Source organism: Trichechus manatus, unplaced genomic scaffold (genome assembly GCF_000243295.1).
Source record: "Trichechus manatus latirostris isolate Lorelei unplaced genomic scaffold, TriManLat1.0 scaffold00080, whole genome shotgun sequence".
NCBI lineage: Eukaryota > Metazoa > Chordata > Mammalia > Sirenia > Trichechidae > Trichechus > Trichechus manatus.
Genome location: NW_004444016.1, coordinates 5,199,566 through 5,226,388, shown reverse-complemented (window position 1 = coordinate 5,226,388; position 26,823 = coordinate 5,199,566). Strand labels below are relative to the sequence as shown.

Here is a 26,823-nt window from a genome sequence, read left to right as displayed (position 1 = left end):
AAAAAAGATTACATAAATGATTATATTACAAAACAGGAAAACTAGTATCTGAGTATTGCATTCTGGAAAGTGTTCCAGGTATATGGTAAAGCTTAAGAGACCTATTAAGTTGAGCAGCTTACCCACCTCAGGGCAGTGGCTATTCTTTCCTTCCCCACAGCTTTAGTACTTTTTGCCAAAAGGCCCAGATTTGAGTAAAGGAGAGCGCCGTGAGCGCAGGATTCGGGCATAAGGGCTGCAGTCTGTTGAGCTTTGGCAGGTGGGTGTTCGGGGAAGTATGTTTCGAAGGAATGGTTTCTTCCCAGGGGGCTGCTGGTTTGGTTGCTGGTTTTCCTGGTTGGCACCAAGGCGCTTTTTGGTGGAAGAAGCCTGGCCTTGGAGTTTTAGCACAGTATGATACTGCTCAGCGATGCATGCTGCCTTCTTCCGAAGGTCTAGTTTCACAAGCATCATGTTATTCTGCAGCTCAGCCAGGGTCTGGTCCTAAAGAAGATCAATAAAATGACAGAAAACACATTTCTGTCTGATATATTAGAGAAACAAGAGGGCAAGATAATACACATCATCCACTGCTCATAACCAACAACTGTTTCTTCAAGATTTTATCTTTAAGGTCAGAGCTTACAACTGAATAGGGGGTATTTTCTTTGATACCCAAACATACACAGTGCTGACTAGAACAACATTTTCTAACACATAAGGCAGTATGAACTTCAATAAGCTATTTAACCTCTAAGAGCCTCAGTCTCTAGATATCAAAGTAACTGTTATGTTTAATCTAGTTTAAGATGTACCTTTTTTGGGGATGCATCTTAAAATTGATGACAAATGTCACAGCTGAAATCTTAGTGTTTTTTTTCATAGTGGTACAGCAAATAATGATTTCTTACCATCAGTGGCATCTTAGATGAAATGTATCTACTTCTCTAGGGTTGTTATGACAGAGAAAGTGCCTGTAAGTCATTTAGCACAGTGCCTGGTACTTACTAAATGCTTAACAAATGTTGCTTATTTTTATTTTACAAGGAAGAGAAAATCCCCCCACTATGAGATCAGCCTAAATATCTTTACATTTCTCTTCTGCTTCTCATTCCCCTTCTCAAATACACACTGGAGTGGGCTGAATAGGGGAAGGAAGGAGTATATAGGCTGCCCTAACCTGTTTGATTAAGATGTCATCACAAGTGGTCAAGGCTTGGCGAAGTTTTTCTGCCCCAGTGCTGTGGCAACAGGCTCTTTCTGCTGACTGGAGAGACTCACCAAGTTTCTGAAGCTCTGTCCGCAGCAGCCTTATATTCTAAAGAAGCAGGAATAGAAATCAGATTGTGGCCAAGATCAAACAGGATAATGATCTGGAGGGGCTGGGCAGCCATTTGAAGAGAAGTAAAATTAGAAAGGCTAGTTAGCTGACAACGAAATAGTCCCTCTTTAAGACTGGACAAAACATCCTGTCCTCACACAAATCAGAGAAAAACAGTATGGGAAATTGATATAACTGGTATCACTGAATTATATATGTAAAAAATTTCAATCAGCAAATGTATTTATATAGTTTTTATAGCAATTGGAAAAAAAAAAAAGATTGTCAGGTGTAATAGAAATAATGTTTTGGAAAAAAAAAAAAGTATTGGAAATTGCCCTAAGAGGAACTTTGCTAACACAGAAAGGTAATTACCTTCTGGCCCTCCTCTAACTTCTTGTCCACATCAGTGGTGAAGGGCTTGGCTGAGGGTGGTGGTTCCAACATTTTCTGATACTTATGCAGCTCTGAGGGAAGGAAAGGGGAAATTTAAATATGTAGGCTTTCTATGCTTGGACTTACCTCCTTAACTCTTTAACAGTAAGTAGCCTGCAGAAAATATAAAAGGTGAGGTCACATGCATCCTAGAGTGAGAAGTCAGAGGGATGTAGCTTGGAGTTGAGGAAATAATGTTGGAGTCAAAAGGCCCAGGTTTGAAGAAAGCTTTTTTTTTTGGCCAGCTCTGTGATTGGGCAGATCATTTAATAATCTGGATTTCAAGTTAGGCAGTCCCCAACTTACGATTCCATTATAAGTCGGTGCTGATGTAAGTCGAACACCTCATTGTTTTTCAAGTTTTCATTATTATTGTCTTTTATTATCAGTGTCTTTATAAGTCCAACCTTTATTTGTCTTTGGGGTTGGAAACACTGCATATAAACTTACAGATATATTTTAGCATTATATGTGGTATATATCACTAATGATAAGATGTACCAAAAAAAAAAAAGATGGTTGTAAGTGTGGGTCATTGTAACAAATACATTGCAGATGGGGACTACCTTTAGTTCATCTTTAGATTGGGGCTAAAAACAAGGAAAGTTTCTAGGGTGATGAAAATATTCTGTATCTTGATATTGGTGGTGTTAGATGGGTAGATACTTATGTGAAAATCCATTGAGCTGTTCATTTAAGATTTTACCATATGCAATTCATACCTCCATATGTGGGGGTGGGTCATACTTATCACACAGGATAACTACTGTGAAGAGAACATGTAAAGGTTCTCTCTAAATGGGAACCTGTAAGGTACTAATCCAGAGTTTCTACCCTGAACCACTGTTATGCTTCCTGCCTTCTCTCCTTCTTCACCTTCAGTGGTGGAGCTTAGCTCTCCTTTGCACTGCTCTAATTTAGCTTTAACCTCCTGGAGCTGCTGGGTGCAGGACGATGCCAACCGTTGTGACCTCCGTAGAGACAATTCAGACCCTGATTGTTGGTAGGCCACTGGCTGCTGTCTGGCTTCTTTTAAGAGGGCTTCTAGCTCTTCAATCTTTTCATCTCGCTCCTAAGAGGGAAGCAGAGAGCATAATTCCATCCAGAGTCAGACAAATATGGCAGGAACAGATGACTGAACAAATGGACAAAACCTTCCTGATACTTAGCCCTTGAAAGCCTGTTGGTTAGCACTTATCACATTTCTTGGCCAGCTAAACCCTTAAATCAATTTACCAAACATAGATTGAACACATACATAGCACTAAGGGGAACAGAGAGTTAAATGAGTTATATATTCCTGCCCTCATCAGTTGATAAAATTTTGTTTACCTCAGGCAAGCTGGTGATAGGAATCTGAGCAGCTAGTTGAAGGATGGTTCAGGGCAACTCACCTGAAGCTCTTCTTGGTAAAAACTCGTCAGTGACTCCTTGAGAATCTTTAGTTTTTCTTCATACGTTTCCTCCAAGAGTTCCTTCTGGGTGTCCAAATGTTCACTGTTATGAGAAAAGAAAAGTGAGTGAAGATTCTCTGTGAGGGGTGAGCTTAGAGAACAGATCTTGAGGCCCAACTCCACCCCAGTCCCCACTCTACACCCTCTGACCCAGAGTCAGTACCTGCACCACTGTTCCCGTTGTTGCATCTGCTCCACCATCTCATTGCAAATTTCTTCACGGAGCTGCATCTCAAGCTGCAACTTTTCCTGCCGTTCTTTCAAAAGCAGTGCTTTCACAGCTTCTACCACCTGTAGGAGCTCCTAAAGGAACACATAGGTCAGTGGTCATCAAATGTCCATTCCCCAAAAAGACACAAGCCCGCTTGGACGGTGGCACGGAAAATGTGTAGCCATCAAGCTGCTGCACCAAAGCTTTCTTGCATTCTCACCTCCTTGCCATACATGGAGATGTCAGTTTCATTTTCTGTGTCATCATCAAGGCCTGGGTCCGGCTTAGCCCCTGTCTCTAAGCTGGGGGATGCCCGCAGACTGTGTTCCTTGATGAATGAATGCAGGGACGGTAATCCCAGTTGCACAGGTGGGGCATGCACAAGCTAGAGGGGGAGAATTTTTAGTTGAATCCATAATTAGTGCCTAGTAGTTTGCTGAACAAAGGTACCAGCCTAAAGTAAGTACCACCATCACACGCCTATAGCTTCTCACCTGGCTGGCAATAGCTGAAAACTTGGCCACATGAAGGGTCTCATCATAGGTAGATGCACAGGGATTCACATTGACAATCATACAAGAGCGGCCTCGACCTGTAAAGAAGCCTTGGAACACTCGAGTCAACTTGCTGTCACGGAAGGGAACCAGGTTCTGCTTTGACCTGACAGGAATCAAAATAGAATTGTGAGAAGAATTCTAGTCATTTGGATATCCCACCACTGTCCCCAGTGGTGACCAAGAAGTCTCTTGGCAAATTGCAGAGCCCCAGGCCATCCTAACCCATGGCTTACAGTCAAGAGCTCACCGGTTCTGCTGGTTTTGGCGCAGGGCAGCAATACAGCGGCCTAGAGTGTGCAGAGAAGTGTTAATGTTTCCTGCTTCCTTCAGCCGCTCACCACTCTTCTGATCTTTGCAGCGCTCTGAGCCAGCCAGATCACAGAATGACAACCTAGAATGATAGACAGGATCTGACATAAGGAACCTAAATTTTATGAGCCTTCTAGCTCTTCATATAGTTCTGGAGAGGGGAGGGCCACTAAGAATCTCTCTACCAAAGAAAGGAGAGCATAGATCTACCACAAGTAATTCCTCTAAGGACCTCCCTCACACTACCATTTAGGGCCAAGAAGCCCAGGTTTCTAAATAGCCAAACTTACTCGCTCATCTTAGGGATTATATCCCCTTCTCCCTGGAGGTGCAGGATTCGGATTGAGAAGATGCTATGACTGAAAATTAAGAAAAGGAGAAGTTATTGTACACCTTTCATGACTAGATGGAGGACATATGTTCACCGAAACACAGTGAAGGGTTGACTCTCACAACGCAGTCACCTGCGGCTGGAGTTCTGGTTCAGGAGGGTGCTGGCAAAGCTCTGGTTCTTACGACCCACTTTCAGGAGTTTCCAGGCTTCCTCAGCATCCTGAACATGAATCCAATTGAGATCTGAGGCCAAAAGACAGAAATGCATAAGATGGGAGCACCCAACTCTTTCCCTAGTTTTTCCCCTACGTCTGCTCCAGGGTTCATGCCAGCCTCGCCACTTTCCCATACCTTTGACATAGGGATTCCCATTCTGATCTTCACACAACCGTAGAGTCTGCCTCTTGCGCTGCGGGCTAGGTGGCTCTAACAGGTCATAGATCAGCTCATTGTAGATCTCAAAGAAGGATATCCAGATGGAGAAGTGGATGTCTGCTGGGACACTTACTGTGGCAGTGTCTGGCTGTGCCCATCGGTGACTTGTTTCTGGGGAAGAAGGCAATGTACAGAGCATCAGCCCTAGAGTGTCCATCTCCCCTTTGGCCTGGGGATCCTTGGAAGGCAGAGGTCAGGCTGCAACCTCTGATCTGTACCCCTGGCAGCTGTTGGGAACAGGGAGTGGGTTCCTGTTACTTGGCACAGAAGCCACTTATGGTACATACCATCCAATTGGCTACTGCTGGTAAACTGACTGGTAGAGGAGAGCCCAGCAATGCCACTATCAAAGCTGGTGCTAGTACCCATCCGACATTCAATGTAGACGCTTCTTTTCAAGGAGTTGGATAGCTCGTCCTGGAGGGGCCCAGGGAAACGGTTAAGCGCAAAACTTTCCAGAGATTTGTACCACCACCCCACCTCCACAGACACCAACACTTCACCTCTTGGAAGCCTCCATTCAGCAGGGCCAGCTTCTTCATTTCTTCTTGCCGAACCTGCTTGCTGTCTAGCCAGATTACCTCATTGGAGAGCAAGGGCTTCAGATCAGGTGTTGGATGAAGTTGGTGTTGGAGGCTACTGAAGATCAGAGCCAGGGACCGGGGCAGGATCCCTCCATCCTTGATGGTACCTGGAGGTATGTGAAAGATGGACAGCTGAGGCAAGTGCCTTTCTCCCCCTAACTCACAGCATCAAAGGCAAAGACAACACCATTACAGGCCACTCAGCAATCCTGTGAGGCCTTACTCCTTACCTTGAATTGTGTGGGTTTTCCCTGAGTTGGTGACTCCATACGTATAGATGAGCCAGTTCTGCCCTTTGAGTACGTCCTTTACCATCTCCTTCATGGTCAGGTTGAAGAAGGATGCCTGTCCCACTTCTGGCCCAAAGATCTAGAGACAGAACCAGTTTTTCAAAGGCCCATCCTTCATCTCCTACTCGTCTCCTATGCAGAGCCAGAAGATTCATCCCTTCCTGGGTGGTAGCTCTAGAGACCACTCAAGCAGCTTCTTCCTGCACTGCGAAGCTGCTCCCTAAACACTGAGGATTCAACCACTCTCTGCTAGTACATCTTTTAGCCAAATCAACAAATACTTATGGAATGCTATGCACTAAACTCAATGCTATACACAAAATGGGGCAGTATAATGGACACAAGGTTGAGCTTTGGAGATGGATGGATTTGGATTGAAGTCCTAGCTCTACCACTGACTAGCTACATGGTTTTGGAAATGTCACTTACTTACCTTCACTGTGCCATAGTATCCTTTGCAGGAAAACAGAAACAATAATAGAGTTGTTGTGAATTAATGCACATATAGTACTTGACAGAGTGAACTAGCACATAACAGAGACCCCAAAATTGTAGGGGGGGTTTAGGGGTATGTGTGTGTCAATATTCACAGACACAGAGAGAGAGAGAAAGAAAAGCTTTCTTTCCAGAGAGAACAAAGTTGCCTCTACATGCTGGTTCCTTGTTCACAGCCCAGTACCTCCGTACCTGGGAAAAGGTGAACCTGTGGGTAGCTTGGCCAATTCCTCGTTCATTGCTCTTCAGGGCAAAAGAGTCCTTGGGTGCTTGTAGAACAAGAGTCTCCGTGTTCTCAATGTGGACACAACCCTGAGAAGGGAGAAAACACAGTTGTCACAAAAGGAAAAATTCCTGGGAACCTCTTCTGTACTGTTCCATCTTGAATCCTCCCTCCTGAGACACTCACCTGATCCTCCTGTCGTTCCAACTCTGAAGGTAACAAGGGTCTGATCCTCAGGTATACTTTCACCTTCTCTGTACTATCCTCAGATAGAACCTGTGGCAGAATTCCAGCCCGGAACCACATATTAATCTCAGCTGTCACCTCTGAGTAGATGGACAAACATAAACACAGTTCCTACGAATCATGCTAGCACTACCCCAAATTATGGACTTTTTCACTAGTCTGTCACCCTTCCCTGTCTCATCAGTATCTTGCAAAACTAGCTTGCCACACCAATTATCTGAGTTAGAATTGGTTTACTGGTATGCTCTGGTAGTCCACAGTGAGAGACATCATTAAGATCCCTGCCTCATAAATCTCTCTGTAGGAGAGGAGACTTCTGGGTAGAGTTTTTCTGAAGACAAAGTATGATAACGTATGTTAAGTCTTTAACATGGAGTTTAGTACAATGGCTCTCAACCAAGGCCATCCCCTGTCCCCTTGACTCTGGGGACATTTAGCAGTGTCTGGAAGCATTTTTGGTTGTCACACTGAGAAGGTGCTACTGGTGTCTAGGGGGTTGAGGCTAGGAATGCTGCTAAACATCTCCCCTTGCACAGGACAGCCCCCTACAACAAAGAATTATCTGGCCACAAATGTCAATAATGTAGTGAGAAACCCTGGCCTAGCAGAAAGAAAGGCTCAATAAAAGGAGCCCTGGTGGTGCAACAGTTAAGTTCTTGGTTGCTAACCAAAAGGTTGGTGGTTTCAACCCACTCAGCAGCTCCACAACAGAAAGACCTGGTGATCTGCTTCTGTAAAAATTATAGCCTAGGAAACCCTATGGGGCAACCAACAACAACAACATGGTTGATATTATTAAAACATGAGTGTATGTTTCACCTACTTAATGGTAGTATGATCTTGTGCAAATAATTTAACACATATGTGCCTTATGGTAAAGGAGAAATAACTATTATACCCTCTTCACAGGAGGAAATGAGAGCATGCACATGATAACAGTTCATTAATACAAGGCAAATACTAATTCTTATGGACATATGCATGCAAAAGCTGGACACTGAATAAGGAAAACCGAAGAAATGATGCCTTTGAATTATGGTGTTGGCGAAGAATATTGGATATACCATGGGCTGCCAGAAGAACAAACAACTCTGTCTTGGAATTAGTACTGCCAGAATGCTCCTTAGAAGCAAGGATGGCAAGACTTCGTCTGACGTACTTTGGACATATTATCAGGAGGGACCAGTCCTTTGAGAAGGACGTCATGCTTGGTAGAGGGCCAGCAAAAAAGAGGAAGACAGTCAACGAGATAGACTGACACAATGGCACAGGAATGGGCAGTGTTTTGTTCTGTTGTGCATAGGGTCACTATGAGTAGGAACCGACTCAACAGTACCTAACAACAACAACATCGATACACACCTCTACGTTTTTTACTTGTCATGGCACTTAATTTTAAATTAATCTCTCAACCCCTGTATGGACTAGTAGGCTGGGGTTATTGCTTGCTGCCTCCAAACAGCTCCCCACCTCCTTTACCTGCTGCTTATCCTCCAGGGAGGTGGAGATGACAGAGCAGTCTGAAAGCAGGTCCTTGCGTATCACAGACCCCAAATCTGCAGCTGTGGACTCAAACATGGGGGAGACTGCGACTTCCTCATCGGACAGCAAGCCCACTGGCGGAGAAAGGATCCCTTGAGACATGACAGCAAGGGCAGTTTTGGTCTGAAAAGAAACAAGATTGGGTAGGAAGGAGACCTTAGGGACAGAAAACCAAAACCAAATCCGCTGCCGTCAGTCGATTCCGACTCATAGCGACCCTATAGGAGAGGGTAGAACTGCTCCATAGGGTTTCCATGGTGGATCCAAACTGCCGACCTTTTGGTTAGCAGCCGATCTCTTAACTACTGCGCCACCAGGGCTCTTAGGGACAGAAGGGGCCTGGGAATTTCTAGGTAAGAAACAATGCCCTTGCCCCAGGACACCTGGTCCGGATGCTTGAATTCCTACTGCCTTTTCTTTCCAAAGTCTGGCAGAGGGGAAGGGGATGAGAGAAGGAGTTAATTCCTTAACCAAGTCTCAGGCGGCATTTCCATCCTAACTGAAGAGAACAGAGATATATGGCCCTAAAAGCAGAAAGCCACGCTCCAAGTACGGTGCGTCGCCCTCCGATATTGTGAAACACTGGCGGAATCCAAGGTTAGGATCCCGAGGCTGCTTCTCCAAACTCGCCTCAAGGCCCATGGTGAATGCACAAGTATTTTCAGAAAAATAGAGATGGCAGCAGCTCCGCTCCTGAAAGCACGTTCCGGGAGGGCAAGAGCTGGTAACCCGGGTTCCAGCTCAGCCGCACACTCACCCGAAAGCCGAGACACTTGCTCCCCCTCCGGTACCAGCGCACTCACACACACCGGCCGAACCCGGACCTGCGCCGCAGAGGACCACGACTCCGCCCACGAGGCGCAGCTTTGTTACTGATACAATGTTTTAAATTACGCGCTGTGTTCGTTCGGCCAATCAGATAGCAGAGCCTGCAGTTACCAATCAGCGCAAGGAAGCAGGGCGGGGCAGACTACGAAACCGTTTGCTTTGGCTTGACCTCTCTCATGGCTTTCCCGTCCGGGTTACCAACTGCCGCGAATATTTTGTTGGGTCCCCCGGGATTCGTCCTGCTTAACTCTTTTTCTTGAAACCTAGACATTTCTTTCCTAAGAAGCCTAAAGGAAACCCTGAGGCTTCGGCCGCCATCTCCTGTCCTTCCTTAGCAATACTTCTTCCGAAGAGCGCACTAGAGTATGGTATTAGGGCGCTTGGCTTCCTTCCAGAGGAAAGAACTACATTTCCCAGGAGCCACCGCGAACAAACGCCTGTACCCTATTTCCCAGAGTTCCACAAGGTTCGGTTCTACTGGACTCTCGTCGGGGCTTGGAGACTTCGAAGCCAAGATGGCGGCAGGAACGGGCAGTGAGTGTCTGCGCTTCTTTTGCGTGGAAGGCCTTAGTAGAGCTGAGGCTAGGCACCAGATTTCTGTCACACACTTAGAGAGTGGGAGGAGTGGTTTGCCTGGGAGCCCAGGGTCTTCAGAAACCTACGCTCTGCGGCGTCGTGAAGGCTAACGGTTGGGGGCCCAGAAGTGTATGTTCTTGTGTCTCTGGGAGAGAGCGTGTGAGGGAAGCATCTCAACGAATCCTAGAGGGATAAAGGCCCTTTAGAAACTTGGGCGTACAAACAAAGAGACGTTATGCGCCATATGGAGTGCCCGGCATCTCAGAAAGTCATTTTCTAACGAACGTTTGTGAGGCACTGGAAATGAGGTGTTTTAACCGGGAGCTTTTTCTACCTCTTGGGTAATTGCGTTTCGTGCATCTCAGCCATTTCCGTCTGTTTCGTGGATAGAAAAGGACTTCTAGGTCTCACAGTTAACGGTGGGAGACTGAGAAAAATAAGTTTATGCGAAAAAGGAGGCGGGGCGGCAGGAGGGCGTGGCCGCTCAGAATCCTGGGAAATAAGCCCTTGTTTTAAAATCGGAAGAAAATATGAGTAAAATAAGCCCTTTCGAGAGAACTGCTTAATCTGACATTAATGTTTTAATTTGATATTTTCTATTTTTTAATGAAGTGGAGCTTGAAGCCGTGGCATTTGAGGAAGTAAAATGTTCTGCTTTATAAAAAACCCATTGACTTTGAGTAGAATCCGACTCATAGTGACCCTATACGACAGAGTAGAACTGCTCTCATAGGGTTTCCAAGGTTGTAATCTTAACGGAAGCAGATTGCCACATTTTTCTCCCGTGGAGCTGCCTGATCTTTCAGTTAGCAGCAGAGCGCTTTAACTACTGTGCTTCCAGGGCTCCTTCTACCTTATACTCAGTGCAGGTCCCATGCAATGGATAGTTACCGCTCCCTAATGGTGATATTTCACTGTAGGAGTAGACATCAAGATTTGGTGATACCATCACCATGGAGTTGATTCTGACTCATAGCAACCCTATGGGACAGAGTAAAACTGGCCCATAGGGTTTCCAAGGCTGTAATCTTTAGGGAGGCAGATTGCCACATCTTTATCCCGTGGAGCAGCTGGTGGGTTCAAACTGTGTACCTTTAGGTTAGCAGCTGAGTGCTTAACCACAGCACCATAGTAGCCTGTATTTTGTCCTAACAGGTTGGGATGTTTTGTATTAGGCTTTTGGTTCATCCTTTGGGGCTTAGAACTAGTATCCTAGTGTTTGTCTCTAAGCCTTCTCTTCTTTTAGAACACAAGCTGCTGAGTACTGGCCCCACAGAGCCATGGTCCATCCGGGAGAAGCTGTGTTTGGCATCTTCTGTTATGAGGAGTGGAGATCAAAATTGGTAAGGTATCTAGGAGGTATGTTTTCTTAGGTCTTAAAACTGTAGGATACTTTTTCATGCTGGTGGATTCGTACAGTTAATCATACTAACCTTTAAGTAATACTTTTCCTTTTAAAAAACCACTTTATTGAGATAAAATTCATATACCATAAAATTAATCCATATAAAGTGTACAATTCACTGATTTTTACTATAAGTGCAGAGTTGTACAGCCATCACCACAGTCTAATTTTAGAACATTTTCATTACTCCAAAAAGAAACTCTTTAACAGTCACTCCACATTCCCCACTTCTACTCTCCCAGCCCTAGACAACCAGTGATCTAGTTTCTATCTAATAGATTTGCCTCTTCTGGACATCTCCTATAAATGGAATCATATAATATGTGGTCTTTTGTGACTCACCTTTTTCACTTAGCATAATGCTTTCAAGGTTTATCCTGATTGTAGCATGTATCAGTGCTTAATTGCTTTTTATGGCTGTGTAAGATTCCATTGTATGGATATACCACATTTTGTTTATCCTTTCATTAGTTGATGTTTGGGTTGTTTCCAACTTTGGTTAGTTTGAATAATGCTGCTTTGAACACTGTGTACAAGTTTTTCTGCAGGTATATGTTTTCAGTTCTCTTGATTATATACTTAGGAATGTAATACCTGGGTTTATGGTAGGTGTATGTTTGACTTTCTGAGCAGTTACCAAGCTGTTTTCCAAAGTGGCTGCACCATTTTATATTCCCATGGGCAATATATGAGGGTTTGATTTTTATCATATCCTCGCCAACAGTAGTTGTTGTCTTTTTGATTATACCCATCTTAAAGGGTGAAAAATAGTATCTCACTGTGGTTTTGATTTGCGTTTTCCTGATAACTGATGATTTTGAGCATCTTCTCAGGTGCTTATTGGACATATGATGGGCCCCTGGTGGCACAGTGCTTTAAGTGTTTGGCTGCTAACCAAAAGATAGGCAGTTCAGATCCTATCAGCTGCTCCTTGGAAACCCTATGGGGCAGTTCTACTCTGTTCTGTAGGGTCACTATGAGTTGGAATCGACTTGACGGCAACGAGTTTTGCTTTGGTATTGGACATGTGTATATCTTCTTTGGAGAAATATCCAAGTTCTTTGACAAATTTTTTTTCTTAATACACTTTATTTTTTAGAGTAGTTTTAGGTTTGTAGAATGTGAAAATGGAGTGGGGGCAGAGTCTGATCTCTTCACTCTTCACAAGGGGGAAGGAGAATCAAGATCAACTGCCCAAAGCTGATTACTATGAGGCGTAGGTCAGACATGTCTCCTCTCTCCACCGTCTATACCGTTTCTGACACCAACCGTCTCTCCCACAGCACTCTCTACTTCTCTTCTGGGTTTAATAATTCATTGCAGTGGCCACACACAACTCACAGACAATACTCACAATGATGGGGTTTATTAGGGAAGTTACAGGTTACAATTCAGGCTTAGGAACAGTCAGGTTACAGTTCTTCCACCAGGACAGCGTCTTGTTAGCTGTGCTTGCAGGCACACGTCTCTCTGGCCCTAGGCCTCTGCCCTGCTCAGGCAAGTGTTACGAAGCTCTTTTAGCCCCTACCAGTAAGTCCCCAGAGGCACCCAGGCACTCAGCTTTCTTGCTCTGTGGACTGGGAAGCCCACTGCGCAGTCTCCTGCTGGTCTCTCTTGCCACTGCGTTTCACTGTCTTCCGGGTTACAACTCCCTCTCTCTCTGTTTTTCTCTTTCTTACTCTCCCTCTCCCTCCCTTCCTCCCTCTCTGTCTCTCTCTCTCTTATTGCAGGAAACACTCCACAGAAAGTACGCAGATTTCCCATTTTTAATTGGGTTATTTAAATTTTTAAAAATTTTTGAGTTATAAGAGTTGTTTATTCTAGATACAGGTCCTTTATCAGATAGCACAACTCAACATAAGAAACAGCTGCAAAATCCATTAATAATCAGAACGTGGAATGTACGAAGTATGAACCTAGGAAAAATTGAAGTCAAAAATGAAATGAAAAGCTTGAAGATATCCTAGGCATTAGTGAGATGAAATGGACTGGTATTGGCCATTTTGAATTGGACGTTTGTATGGTATGCTATGCAGGGAATGACAAATTGAAGAGGAGTAGCATTGCATTCATTGTCAAAAAAGGATTTCTAGATTTGTCCTGAAGTTCAGCATTGTCAATGGTAGGATAATATCCATGTGCCTACAAGGAAGACCAGTTCAAATTTACACACCAATCACTAATGCCAAAATCGAAGATTTTTACTAACTTCTGCAGCCTGAAATTGATCAAACGTGCAATCAGGATGCATTGATAATTACTGGTGATTGGAATGCGAAAGTTAGAAACAAAGAAAAATCAGTAGTTGGAAAATATGGCCTTAGTATAGAAATGACATGGAAGATCACATGATAGAATTTTGCAAGACCAACAACCTATTCATTGGAAATACTTTTTTTCAACAACATATATGATGACTATACACGTGGCCCTTGCCAGATAGATTACACAGGAATAAAATCAAGTACATCCGTGGAAAGAGACAGTGGAGAAGCTCAATATCATCAGAACAAAGCTGGAGGCTGACTGCAAGCAGATCATCAGTTGCTCATATGCAAGTTCAAGTTTAAGCCGAAGAAAATTAAAACAAGTCCACGAGAGCCAGAGTACAACTTTCAGTGTGTCCCACCTGAATTTAGAGACCATCTCAAGAATACACTTGACAGACTGAACACTAATGACTGAACACCAGACACGTTGTAAGATGACATCAAAGACATCATACTTGAAGAAAGCAAAAGGTCATCAAAAAGACAGGAAAGAAAGAAAGACCAAAATGGATGTCAGAAGGGCCTCCAAAACTTGGTCTTGAACATGGAGTAGCTAAAGCAAGAGGAAGAAATGATGAAGTAAAAGAGCTGAACAGGAGATTTCAAAGGGCAGCTCGAGAATACAAGAAGGATTATAATGAAATGTGCAAAGATGCTCAGCATTTCTCAAGCTGAAACAACTGAAGAAAAAATTGAAGCTTCGAGTTGCAATATTGAAGGTTCTATGGGTAAAATACTGAATGACGCAAGAAGCATCAAAAGAAGATGGAAGGAATACACAAGTCACTGTACCAAAAAGAATTGGTCACGTTCTTCCATTACAGGAGGTAGCATATGATCAAGAACTGATGGTATTTAAGGAAGAAGTCTAAGCTGCACTGAAAGCATTGGTGAAAAACAAGCCTCCAGGAATTAACGGAACACCAATTGAGATGCTTCAACAAACGAATGCAATGCTGGAAGCACCCACTCATCTATGCCAAGAAATTTGGAAGATAGCTACCTGCCACGCAACTGTAAGTGATTCATGTATGTGCCCATTCCAAAGAAAGGTGATCCAACAGAATATGGAAATTATCCGACAATATTGTTGATAACACACAAGTAAAATTTTGCTGAAGATAATTCCAAAAGGGTTGTAGCAGTACAGAAGACTGCCAGAAATTTAAGCAGGACTCAGAAGATGAGGTGGAATAAGGGATGTCATTGCTGATGTCAGATATATCTTGGCTGAAAACAGAGAATACCAGAAAAATGTTTACCTGTGTTTTATTGACTATGCAAAAGCATTTGACTGTGTGGATCATAGCAAATTATGGATAACATTGCGAAGAATGGAAGTTCGAGAACGCTTAATTGTGCACGTGCAGGACCTGTACGTAGATGAAGAGGCAGTTATTCAGACAGAACAAGAGGATGCTACATGGTTTGAAATCAGAAAAGATGTGCCTCAAGGTTGTATCCTTTCACCATACTTATTCAGCCTGTGTGCTGAGCAAATAATCTGATAAGCTGGACTATATGGAGAAAAAGGGGGCATCAGGATTGGGGGAAGACTCATTAACAACCTGTGTTATGCAGATGACACAACCTTGCTTGCTTAAAGTGAAGAGGACTTGAAACACTGATGAAGATCAAAGACTGCAGCCTTTAGTATGGATTACACCTGAACATAAAACAAAAATCCTCACAACTGGACCAGTAAGCAACATCATGATAAACAGAGAAAATAGTGAAAATGTCAAGGATTTCATTTTACTTGAATCCATAATCAATGCCCATGGAAGCAGCAGTCAAGAAATCAAACAGCATATCGCGTTGGGTAGGTTGCAAAAAACCTGTTTAAAATGTTCCAAAGCAAAGATGTTGCTTTGAGGACTAAGGTGTGCCTACCCACATGATTGGTATTTTTAATCACCTCCTATGCGTGCTAAAGGTGGACAGTGATTAAGGAAGACCGAAGAAGAATTCATGCATTTGAATTATGGTGTTGGTGAAGAATATTGAATATACCATGTACTGCCAGAAGAAGGAACAAAGCTGTTTTGGAAGAAGTAGAGCCAGAATGCTCCTTAGAAGCGAGGATGGCAAGACTTCATCTCATGTACTTTGGACATGGTATCAGGAGGGACCAGTCCCTGGAGAAGGACATCATGCTTGGTAAAGTAGAGGGTCAGTGAAAAAGAGGAAGACCATCATTGAGATGGATTGACACAGTGGCTGCAACAATGAGCTCAAACATAGCAAAGATTGTGAGGATGGTCCAGGTCTGGGCAGTGCTTGATTCTGTTGTACATAAGGTTGCTCTACGTCAGAACCGACTGGATGGCACCTAACAACAACAACACATTTAATTCTGTGATCCAATTTGAGTTAATTTTTGTGTATTTTGTGATGAAACAGGAATCTGACTTCATTCTTTTGCGTGTGACTATCCCACTGTCCCAGAACTATTTGTTGAAAACACTATTCTTTCCTTACTGAAAGAAAATAGGACTTTGCTTTCCAGTGTTTTTTTGCCACCAGGGGATACCTTTTTTCCCCCATTTGTCATTTTTCCTCATGATCTAAAGATACCTGTAGCTGTTTTAAGCCTTATAATTACTTAATATACAAATTTGTGTTTACATGGTACGTCTCTACTACTTTAACCATTCAAAAGAGTTTACAGAGCGACATGATTGGTCACACTGAGCATTTCTGCAACTTTGTATATTTATAATATTTATATATTATAATGTATACTTTTTGAGAAACTTTTAAAAAGTGATCCTGAATTAAGACAATCAAATCTAGTTCAGTTAATAATTCAAAGGCAAGGCTTCACTGCTGTTTAACTTGTTTCTATATCTTGTCACTCCAAGATCACTCATATAAAATTGGAGAAATGCTCAACTTCTTTACTTGAGATTATATGTAAATCTCTTTGAAGTGTCTTAGTGAATGTATGAATAATAGCTGCCATAGGCTTATTTCCAAAATTTGAAGATAACTCATATCCTCATTTTCCCACTTTATTATTCTGACACCAGCCACCCACGTGACACTCTCTCTCTCTCTCGGACCCTAATCACCCAGAGTTGGGTCTCCACAAGTTAGAACTCTGTCCTTCTAGCTCCTGCTGAATAGGCAAGCGCCAACCTCTCTTCTGGCTTTCACTACCCATGGTGGGTTTGATAATTCCCTAGAATGACCCAGAACTCATGGAAACTGTTACTTATACGTGTAGTTACACATTTATTATAACCAGAATGTAGAGACACATAACGCAAGATCTGGGAGAGGTCCCGCCACCCTTTCCTTGGAAGCTCTGAAAAGAGAGTGCTCCAAGGTCTAGGGGTCTTTAGTCTTTGGGATTCAATGAATATGCATGACCGGAGCCTTAGTGCATAGTTTTGACCAATCGAACCATGAATGTGCATGACTGCATCATGCCCTGTTCCCCCCCTCCCTGGCTTCCTGAAGCCTGTTGCCTGGGTGTGGCCTTTGTAGCCCCCTGGTTATTTACTCTTGAAGTTTGGCCTGGCTGTTTTAGACAAAGAACACCTTAGTTGCTAAGGCTACTTTCCAAAACCAGAGACAAAAAGCCAAATAGTTCTTTGTCCCATCATGTATTAGAACGTAACATTTTAATTGCAAAAGAATTATAAATAGTTTGGCAAGAAGGACTAAGGAAAGACGAACATTCCTATCTTTTAATTCAGTGGATCAGCTTTAGCCCTTGAATTTGCTCAGTCTGACGTACTTTGACTAATATAGATTCAAACCGGAGCCTGCTCATTCTCTGTTAGGAAAGATTATGAACTAGATTTCCTCAATGTTCAAATATATTTATATGGCCTGATTAATAGGTGGAAGAAAACACTTATTTTAGATTTAAGTTGTGAGCTTCTAAGAACTACCTTTTAAAGTTAGCCCAACTGAACATCAATTCTTATGAAATACCAGGATGGGGGGAAGAAAGCGGTAGCACTTAACAACAAAGCATGTTGTTGTTATGTGCCGTCGAGTCAATTCCAAATCATAGTGACCCTGTAGGACAGAGTAGAACTGCCCCATAGGGTTTCCAAGGAGCCGCTGGTGGATTCGAACTGCTGACCTTTTGGTTAGCAGCTAAGCTATTAACCACTGCCACCTGGGCTCCAAAACAAAATATGGTTTTACTAATTTAACCATAAGCCAATCTGACCCCTGGTCAATAAGATCCAATTACATGGGATACAGTTACAGAAAACCAAAACTATGCCCATTGCTGTCAAGTTGATGCTGACTCATAGTGACCCTGTAGGACAGAGTAGAACTGCCCCATAGGGTTTCCAAGGAGCAGCTGTGGATTCGAACTGCCGGCCTTTTGGTTAGCAGCCAAATGCTTAACTACTGCATCACTAGGACCCCATAACTACAGAATATGTATCAAAAAACGAAAACTTCAGAGACATAAGTGAGGCAGGTAATTATTCCTTCTTTATTCTTTTTTTTCTTTCCACATTATATTTTCAGGTATGTCTTTTTGTTCTTTCTGAATTCCAGCAAAAATTGTTTTACACTAAAGATGTATTTCTTGAGGGTTTTCCAGGTGCCCCAGCGGGATGCATCTCCCCAGGTGATACCTTTGTTCTTTTTGGCACCTAGATACCAAGTGAATCCCAGGCTAGGCCTACTTTTTGTCTAGTTGAACCATGCAGAGTAGGTCTAGTTGCATGCAGTTGCTTTGAGCAACTATGTGGTACTGGACACAATTCAGAACTATCATCATCTTACCTTATTTTGCATCAACCCCCCCCCTTTTTTTCATTATCCGTTTTGAATTTGTCTCCCTTGCCAAACTTGCTAACATAATTCCACACTCTGCTGATTGTCCTGCTTTCTAGCATATTTTGTTTTTTAAATCTTTTTTTGGAAGTAATATGTAGCCATTGTAAAAATACAATAAACAGAAAACAACAGCAACAAAGAAATGGGTCAAAAACTTGAATGTATTTCTCTCACACATACAGGAAATTTGGAGGTAGGCAATCCACAGCTGGTATAACAGCTTCATGGTGATGTCAGGGAGACAGGGCCCTATGTTTCTGCTCCACCTTCCTCATCACATGACTTACATTCTGAAGGTTACCTTATGGTCCTGTTAGAAAATATAATAATGAGATACAACTATTGGTCTTTTACCACCTGGAGCAAAGGAGAATTAAGAAAACCAAAGACCCAAAGGAGCAATTAGTCCTAAGGACTAATGGGCCACATGAACCACAGCCTATACAACCCTGAGACCAGAAGAGCTAGATGGTACCCAGCTGTCACCTACAGCTCTGACTGGGATCACCAAGGAGGGTCCAGGACAGAGCTGGAGAAAAACTGTGGAACAAAAAATCAAATTCACAAAAAAGACCAGACTTAACTGGTTTGACATAGATTGGAGGAACCCGCTATGACCCTGAGACACCCTTCTGAATTGGAACTTAAGCAATTGCTAGAGACCACCCTTCAGCCACACCACAGACAGGCCCATAAAATAAACAATAACACCCAAGAGGAACATGTTCCCTTAGAAGAAGCAATTATACGAGACCAAAAGAGCGACATTTGCCCAAAATCAAAGATGGAAAAGGCAGGAAGAGGTAGCAGTTCAGGATAAAAGGAAACAAGGAACCTAGGACAGAAATGGAGGAAGTCCTGGCACATTGTGGGGAATGAAATGAAAATCATGGAACACTTTGTACAAACTATCAAATGGGAAACTAATTTGCTCTGTAAACTTAAACCTAATGCACAATAAAAAATAATCATGTATTAATTCAAAAGAATAACACAATATCTGATTGCTCTGATTTAATAAACAATTTGCAAACTGGAGAAATGTTCCCTCATGCAAGAGGAAGTTGCTTCTAGAGAATGGGGCAGTCACAGAGACCTAAAATACCAGTAACTTTTGCTTGAAGAATACAGGTTTCCATGGTGGTGAAGTACTTAATGGCTACTGAGTTAACATTAAAAAAGTATCTTCACAGAAGATTTGCCTCTCCACCCACCTGCAGTCCTGAGACCTCCAGAAATTCAAATTAAAGAACTCCTGTTGTTAGGTGCTCGTCAAGTCAATTCCGACTCATAGTGACACTGTGTACAACAGAAACACTGCCCAGTCCTGCACCATCACAGTCATTGTTACGCTTGAGCCCATTGGTGCAACCACTTGGTCAATCCATCTCGTTGAGGGTCTTCCTCTTTTTCGCTGACCGTGTACCAGGCATGATGTCCTCCTCCAGGGACTGATCCCTCCTGACAACATGTTCAAAGTATGTGAGACATAGTCTTGCCGTCTTTGCTTCTGAGGACCATTTTGGTTGTACTTCTTCCAAGATAGATTGTTCTTTTCGCAGTCCATGGTATATTCAGTATTCTTTGCCAACATCACAATTCAAAGGTGTCAATTCTTCTTTGATCTTCCTTATTCGTCATCCAGCTTTTGCATGCATATGAGGTGATCGGAAACGCCATAGCTTGGATCAGGCACATCTTAGTCTTCAAGGTGACGTCTTTGCTTTTCAACACGTTAAAGAGGTCTTTAGCAGCAGATTTGTCCAGTGCTATCAGTCTTTTGATTCTTGACTGCTGCTTCTATGGGTGTTGATTGTGGATCCAAGCAAAATGAAATCCTTGACAACTTCAGTCTTTTCTCCATTTGTCATGATGTTGCTTATTGGTCCAATTATGAGGATTTTTGTTTTATGTGGAGGTGTAATCCACGCTGAAGGCTGTGGTCTTCGATCTTCATAAGTAAGTGCTTCAAGTCCTCTTCACTTTCAGCAAGCGAGGTGGTGTCATCTGCATAATGCAGGTTTTTTTGATCTTCATCAGTAAGTGCTTCAAGTCCTCTTAACTTTCAGCAGGTGAGGTTGTGTTATCTGCATAACGCAGGTTGTTAATCAGTCTTCCTCCAATCCTGATGCCACCTTCTTCATATAGTCCAGCTTCTCGGATTATTTGCTCAGCATACAGATTGAATAGGTATGGTGAAAGAATACAACCTGCCACACATCTTTTCTGACTTTAAACCACGCAGTATCCCCTCGTTCTGTTCGAAAGACTGCCTCTTAATCTATGTACAGGTTCCTCATGAGCACAATAAAGTGTTTTGGAATTCCCGTTTTTCTCAGTGTTATCTGTAATTTGTTATGGTCCACACAGTCAAATGCCTTAGCATAGTCAATAAAACACAGGTAAACATTTTTCTGGTATTCTCTGATTTCAGCCAGGATCTATCTGACATCAGCAGTGTTATCCCTGGTTCCACGTCTTCTTCTGAATCCGACTTGCATTTCTGGCAATTCACTGTTGATATACTGCTGCAGCCACTTTTGAATGATCTTAAGCAAAATTTTACTTGCATGTGATATTAATGATCGATAATTTCCGCATTCGTTGGATCACCTTTCTTGGGAATAGGCATAAATATGGATCTCTTCCAGTTGGTTGGTCAGGTAGCTGTCTTCCAAATTTCTTGGCAGACAAGTGAGCACTACAGTGCTGCATCTGTTTGTTGAAACATCTCAATTGATTCCATCAATTCCTGGAGCCTTGTTTTTCACCAATGCCTTCAGTGCAGCTTGGACTTCTTCCTTCAGTACCACTGGTTCCTGATCATATGCTGCCTCCTGAAATGGTTGACGGTCGACCAGTTCTCTTTGGTATAGTGACTCTGTGTAGTCCTTCCATCTTCTTTTGATGCTTCCTGTATTGTTTAATACTTTCTCTGTAGAATCCTTCAGTATTGCAACTCGAGGCTTGAATTTTTTCTTCCATTCTTGCATCTTTAGAAATGCCGAGCGTGTTCTTCACTTTTGGTTTTCTAATTCCAGGTCTTTGGACATGTCACTATAATGCTTTACTTCGTTTTCTCGAGCTGCCCTTTCAAATCTTCTATTCAGATCTTTGACTTCATCATTTCTTCCTTTCACTTTAGCTACTTGATGTTCAAGAGGAAGTTTCAGAGTCTCTTCTGACATCCATTTTGGTCTTTTTTTCCTGTCTTTTTAATGACCTATTGCTTTCTTCATGTATGATGTCCTTGATGTCATTCCATAGCTCGTCTTGTCTTTGGACGTTAGTGTTCAACGCATCAAATCTATTCTTGAGATGGTTTCTAAGTTCAGGTGGGATATACTTTGGCTTTCGTGGACTTGTTCTGATTTTCTTCAGTTTCAGCTTGAACTTGCATACGAGCAGTTGATGGTTTGTTCCACAGTTAACTCCTGGCCTTGTTCGACTGATGATGTTGAGCTTTTCCATTGTCTCTTTCTACAGATGTAGTCAGTTTGATTCCTGTGTATTCCATCTGGGGAGGTCCACGTGTGTATAGTTGCCATTTATGTTGATGAAAAAGGGTATTTGCAACAAAGTCGTTGGTCTTGCAAAATTCTAGTATGTGATCTTCGGCGTCATTTCTATACCAAGGCCTTATTCTCCAGCTACTGATCTTTTGTTTCCAGCTTTCACATTCCAATCACCAGATATTTATCAATGTATCTTGATTGCATGTTTGATCAATTTCAGACTGCAGAAGTTGGTAAAAATCTTCAATTTTTTCATCTTTTGCCTTAGTGGTAGGTTCGTAAATCTGAATAATACTGGTATTAACTAGTCTTCCTTGTAGGTGTATGGATATTATCCTGTGGCTGACAGCATTGTACTTCAGGAAGGATCTTGAAATGTTCTTTTGACAATGAGTGCAACACCATTTGTCTTCTAGTTGTCATTCCCGGCAAAGTAGACCATGTGATTGTCCTACTCAAAATGGCCAATACCAGTCCATTTCAGCTCACTAATGCCTAGGATAGCGATGTTTATTCGTTCCATTTCCTTTTTGACGATTTCCAGAGTTTCTAGATTCATACTTCGTACATTCCATTTTCCAATTTTTATTGGATGTTTGCAGCTGTTTCTTCTCATTTTGAGTCCACCCACATCAGCAAATGAAGGTCCTGAAAGCTTGACTCCATCCACGTCATTAAGGTCGACTCTACTTTGAATAGGCAGCTCTTCCCCAGTTGTTTTTTGAGTGCCTTCCAACCTGAGGGGCTCATCTTCTGGCACTGTATCAGACAGTGTTCTGCTGCTATTCATAAGGTTTTCACGGGTCTCTCTTCCTTGTCTGTCTTAGTCTGGAAGCTCAACTGAAACCTGTCCACCATGGGTGACCCTGTTGGTTTTTGAATACCAGTGGCATAGCTTCCATCATCACAGCAACACACAAGCCCCCACAGTACGACAAACTGACAGATGTATGGAGGAAAGAAGTTCTAGTCTTTCTCATTTAGTCACAGGTTAATGATTTTGTTATGATCTGCTCTTTGGGTGAGAGAAAAAAAAACACTGATGATTTGGGGTCAGGAATTTTTAAGTTCATGGATAAGAAACGCCCTCTTGAAATAAAAGTAAAATATCTATTTTTAATATAAATTTGATTCTAAAGTCCCCAGTAGCTGCTTGAGCTTTAGCTATCACATCTTTGTTCCACACAACAAGAAGGAAGAGTGGTGGTAAGTAAGGTCACACCCCTCACCCTCATCTTTTTTTAATAGCTTTATTATGGTGTAATTGTGAAATAAACTACACACATTTAAAGTATAAATATGATTTCTGATATATGTATATATACCCGTGAAACTATCCACAGTCAAGATAATTAATACAACAACAACCCAAAAAAGGGCTCAAAATGTAAACATTCTCTTTGGCGGCATGCCAGGGCTTTCCATTCTGCTCTAGAGGAGTCTAGATGTGTCCTTTGAGAATAGTTTTATGTGCATAGTATGTATATATTTAAGCTTCTTTAAAAAACTAAAAATAGGGACATACATAATACATAGTTTTCAACTTGCTTTTTAAAGAAATTGTGGTAAAGTTTAACAAAGTTTGCCATTTTAACCATTTTAAGTAACAGTTCAGAAGCATTATTTACTTTCACAGTGTGGTGCAAACATTACCACTATCTATTTCAAAAACTTTTTCCTTACCCCAACCATAAACTATGTACCCGTTAAGCAGTAATTCCCCATCTTCCCCTCTCCAGCTCTTGGTAGCCACTAATTTACTTTCTGTCTGTATGCATTTGCCTAGTTTAGATATTTCATATAAACAGGATCATACAATATTTGTCCTTTTGTGTCTGACTTGTTTCGCTGAATCAGTCATATCCACGTCATAGCACGTATTAGAACTTCATTTTTCTTTATGGCCAAATAGTATTCCACTATATGGATATACTACGTTTTGTTTATCCATTTGTCTGTTGATGGATATTTGGATTGTTTCCCCCCTTCATTTATTGTGACTAATGCAGCAGTGAACGTTGGTATACAGGCATCTGTTTGAGTCCATGCTTTCAGTTTTTTTTCTGAGTCATACGGTAATGGGTTTGGTTTGGTTTATGATAATTCTATATTTAACTTTTTAAGGAACCAACAAACTATTTTCCAAAGTGGCTCCACCATTTTACATTCTTACCAGCAGTGGATGAGAGTTCCAGTTTCTCCACATCTTCTCCAACACTTACTTTCTATGTTTAAATTAATTTTTTGTTGGCTGCTGTTGAGAACATACACAGCACCAAATCCAAATCCACTGTTGGAAAGTCGATTCCCACCCCTAGGGACCATATAAGCCAGAGTAGAACTGCCCCATAGGGTTTCCAAGGCTGTAAATCTTTACTGAAGCAGACTGCCGTATCTTTCTTCAGAGCAGCTGATAGGTTCGAAGCCCAACCGTTTGGTTGGCATCTGAGCGCTTTAACCACTGTGCCACTAGGGCTCCTAATAGCACAGCAAACACCAATTCAGCAATTTCTACATGTGCAATTCAGAGACTGGTTACATTTTTCAAGTTGTAAAGCCGTTCTCACTCTCCTTTTCAGAATTGGACCTCCCTCATTAACATAAACTCACTGCCCCGCTAGATTTTCTCTTTTGGAGATGCTGCTGTCAATTTGATCCCAATAGATAGTTCTTAAAAGAGCACAGTGTGCAAGGCAGGCATTCTTTACTAATTAAGCGAAACTATTGTTTGGTTTAAAGAAGACTTGGAGGGATTATTTTTGGTTTAAGATTTAAAGATAACTATCCTAGTGAGTATGAGGTGGTATCTCGTGGTTTTTATTTGCATTTCCCTATTGGCTAATGATGTTGAGCATCTTTTCATGTGCTTATTGGCCATTTCTATATCTATTCTAGTCCTTTGCCGTTTTTAATTTTTTTTTTCTTTTGTTGTTGAGTTATAGGAGTGTTTATGTATTTCACCCTTATCGGATATATGATTTCCAGATATTGCATTCTGTAGGGTGTCTTTTCACTTTCTTCTTAATGCCCTTTGATGTACAAATTTTTAATTTTGCTAAAGTAGAATTTATTTCTTTTGTTGTTTTGGTGTTGTATCTAAGAATCCATTGCAAATTCAAGGCCATGAAGACCTGCCGCTATATTTTTTTTCTAAGAGTTTTCTGGTTTTAGTGCTTATATTTAGGTATTTGATTGATTCTGAGTAATTTTCATATGTGGTGTGAGGTATGGTCCAACTTCATTCTTTTTTTCATGTTGAGATCCAGTTGTCCCAACACTATTTATTAAAGAGACCATTTTTTTTCCCCATTGAATTGTCTTGGTACCCTTGTTGAAAATGAATTGGCCCTAGATATATGAGTTTATTTCTGAGCTCTTAATTCTATTCCATTGGTCCATATGTCTATATTTATGGCAGTACCAAAGTGTTTTGATTACTGTAGCTTTGTAGTAAGTTTTGAAATTGGGAAATGTGAGTCCTCCAACTTTGTTCTTATTTTTCAAGATGGTTATGGCTTTTGGGGGCTCCTTTCAATTCCATGAGGAGCCCTGGTGGCACAGTGATTAAGTGCTCGGCTACGGCTGCTAACCAAAAGGTTGGCGGTTCGAACCCACCAGCTGTTCCGCAAGAGAAAGATGTGGCAACCTGCTTTCATAAAGATTACAGCCTTGGGGAAACCCTGTGGGGCAGTTCTTTTCTGTCCTATAGGGTTGCTATGAGTTAGAATTGACTCAATGGCAACCGGTTTTGGTTTTTACAATTCCATACGCATTAGAGGATCAGCTTTTCTGTTTCTGCAGAAAGGACTGTTGGAATTTTGATAAGGATTATGTTGAATGTATATATTGCTCTGAGTAGTATTGATATCTTAACCATGGTAAGTTTTCCAATCCATGAGCATGGAGTGTCTTTCCATTTTTGGGGGCCTTTAATTTTTTCAACAGTGTTTTAGTTTTCAGTGTAGAAGTCTTATACTTCCTTGGTTAGATTTATTCCTAATTATTTTATTCTTTTGGGTGCCATTATAAATAGAGTTGTTTTTTTAATTTCCTTTTTGGATTGTCTGTTGCTGGTGTATAGAAACATAGCTCATTTTTGCATGTTGATATGTACCCTGAAGCTTTGCTGGGTTTGTTTATTAGCTCTGGTAGCTTTCTTGTGTACTCTTTGGGATTTTCAGTATGTGGGATCATGTTGTCTGTTGAGAATGATGTAAGCTGTGGGTTTTTTGTAAACTTCTTTTATCATGTAGTGGAAGTTACCTACTATTCCTAGTTTTCTGAATGTTTTTATTGTGAAATATTTTGAAGTATTTCCTTACATTTCCAGGAGATGTATTAGTTAAAATACAGTAACATATTTTTGGTTCTGGAATATATTACAAGTTGCTTTTCAAAAGACAGATCTTTTCTAAAAGAATCAAACCAGTGCAAAATCAACATCCCAAGCAGAAATGATAGTTTACTAGTTTCTAAGACCTACTTTTATCACCCAGGAAAAACTACTTAGCAGTGACTCTTTCTCTCTAAATAACTTTCAAGTAGTTGTATAATTTTCCAGTCAGATATTCTAGAATACTTTACAACTGCAGTTTTTTATTCCAGAATGCTTTCCATAACCTCCAAACCTTGAACTTTCAGCGTACCCCCTTTTTCCCCTTCTGTTTGGTGTATAATAAGGCCTTTCTCATTTTGTAGGGTATCAGTTAGCAGAGCAATCAAGCCCTTTGCAGAACCTGGCCGCCCTCCAGACTGGTTCTCTCAAAAAGTAAGTTCCATAGCAAGTGCTTTTTTAAGCAGTGTTTGAGATGTGAATTAGGTTATCTTCCAGGCCCTGCCCTTTAATTAATCATGGTATATAATTAGGCTTTTATACTATGAAGAGGGAAAATAGTTGAGAATGCCTCTTCCGTTTTCCTACTCTTTGCCAGTATATCCATGTATGCTCATATTACAAACTGTTCTTATCAGTATAGTCTAATAGTTAAGAGCCCACGTTT

At 41.7% G+C, this 26,823-nt stretch overlaps 2 protein-coding genes across 2 annotated transcripts in view; one reads left to right on the top strand and one right to left on the bottom strand.

The window, feature by feature from the left end:
- Positions 1 to 62: 62 nt before the first annotated feature.
- Positions 63 to 9,200, bottom strand: KIF20A (kinesin family member 20A). Its single transcript, XM_004381037.3, has 19 exons — positions 9,172 to 9,200; positions 8,352 to 8,537; positions 6,813 to 6,902; positions 6,596 to 6,715; positions 5,849 to 5,987; positions 5,538 to 5,725; positions 5,322 to 5,451; positions 4,951 to 5,145; positions 4,731 to 4,842; positions 4,557 to 4,625; positions 4,205 to 4,348; positions 3,895 to 4,060; positions 3,621 to 3,785; positions 3,353 to 3,492; positions 3,130 to 3,232; positions 2,612 to 2,807; positions 1,676 to 1,767; positions 1,160 to 1,297; positions 63 to 483 (listed from the first exon to the last, which is right to left on the bottom strand). The coding sequence occupies exons 2-19, from the start codon at positions 8,514 to 8,516 to the stop codon at positions 163 to 165; spliced, it is 2,673 nt and encodes an 890-aa protein (XP_004381094.1). The 5' UTR covers positions 8,517 to 8,537; positions 9,172 to 9,200; the 3' UTR covers positions 63 to 162.
- A 537-nt stretch (positions 9,201 to 9,737) lies between these two features.
- The window catches only part of BRD8 (bromodomain containing 8), a 55,597-nt gene continuing 38,511 nt past the window's right edge, over positions 9,738 to 26,823 (top strand). The window contains 3 exon segments of the mRNA XM_023735574.1: positions 9,738 to 9,776; positions 11,065 to 11,161; positions 26,522 to 26,591. Coding sequence (XP_023591342.1) covers positions 9,758 to 9,776; positions 11,065 to 11,161; positions 26,522 to 26,591 — 186 coding nt within the window. The 5' untranslated portion in view covers positions 9,738 to 9,757.

Excerpts from the sequence above, each read along its gene's own strand:
- KIF20A (XM_004381037.3), bottom strand. The coding sequence starts at position 8,516 with ATGTCTCAAGGGATCCTTTCTCCGCCAGTGGGCTTGCTGTCCGATGAG. Across the intron at positions 4,843-4,950 it reads TGGGAATCCCTATGTCAAAG|ATCTCAATTGGATTCATGTT; the intron begins GTATGGGAAAGT and ends TTTTGGCCTCAG. Across the intron at positions 2,808-3,129 it reads TTTACCAAGAAGAGCTTCAG|GAGCGAGATGAAAAGATTGA; the intron begins GTGAGTTGCCCT and ends CTTCCCTCTTAG.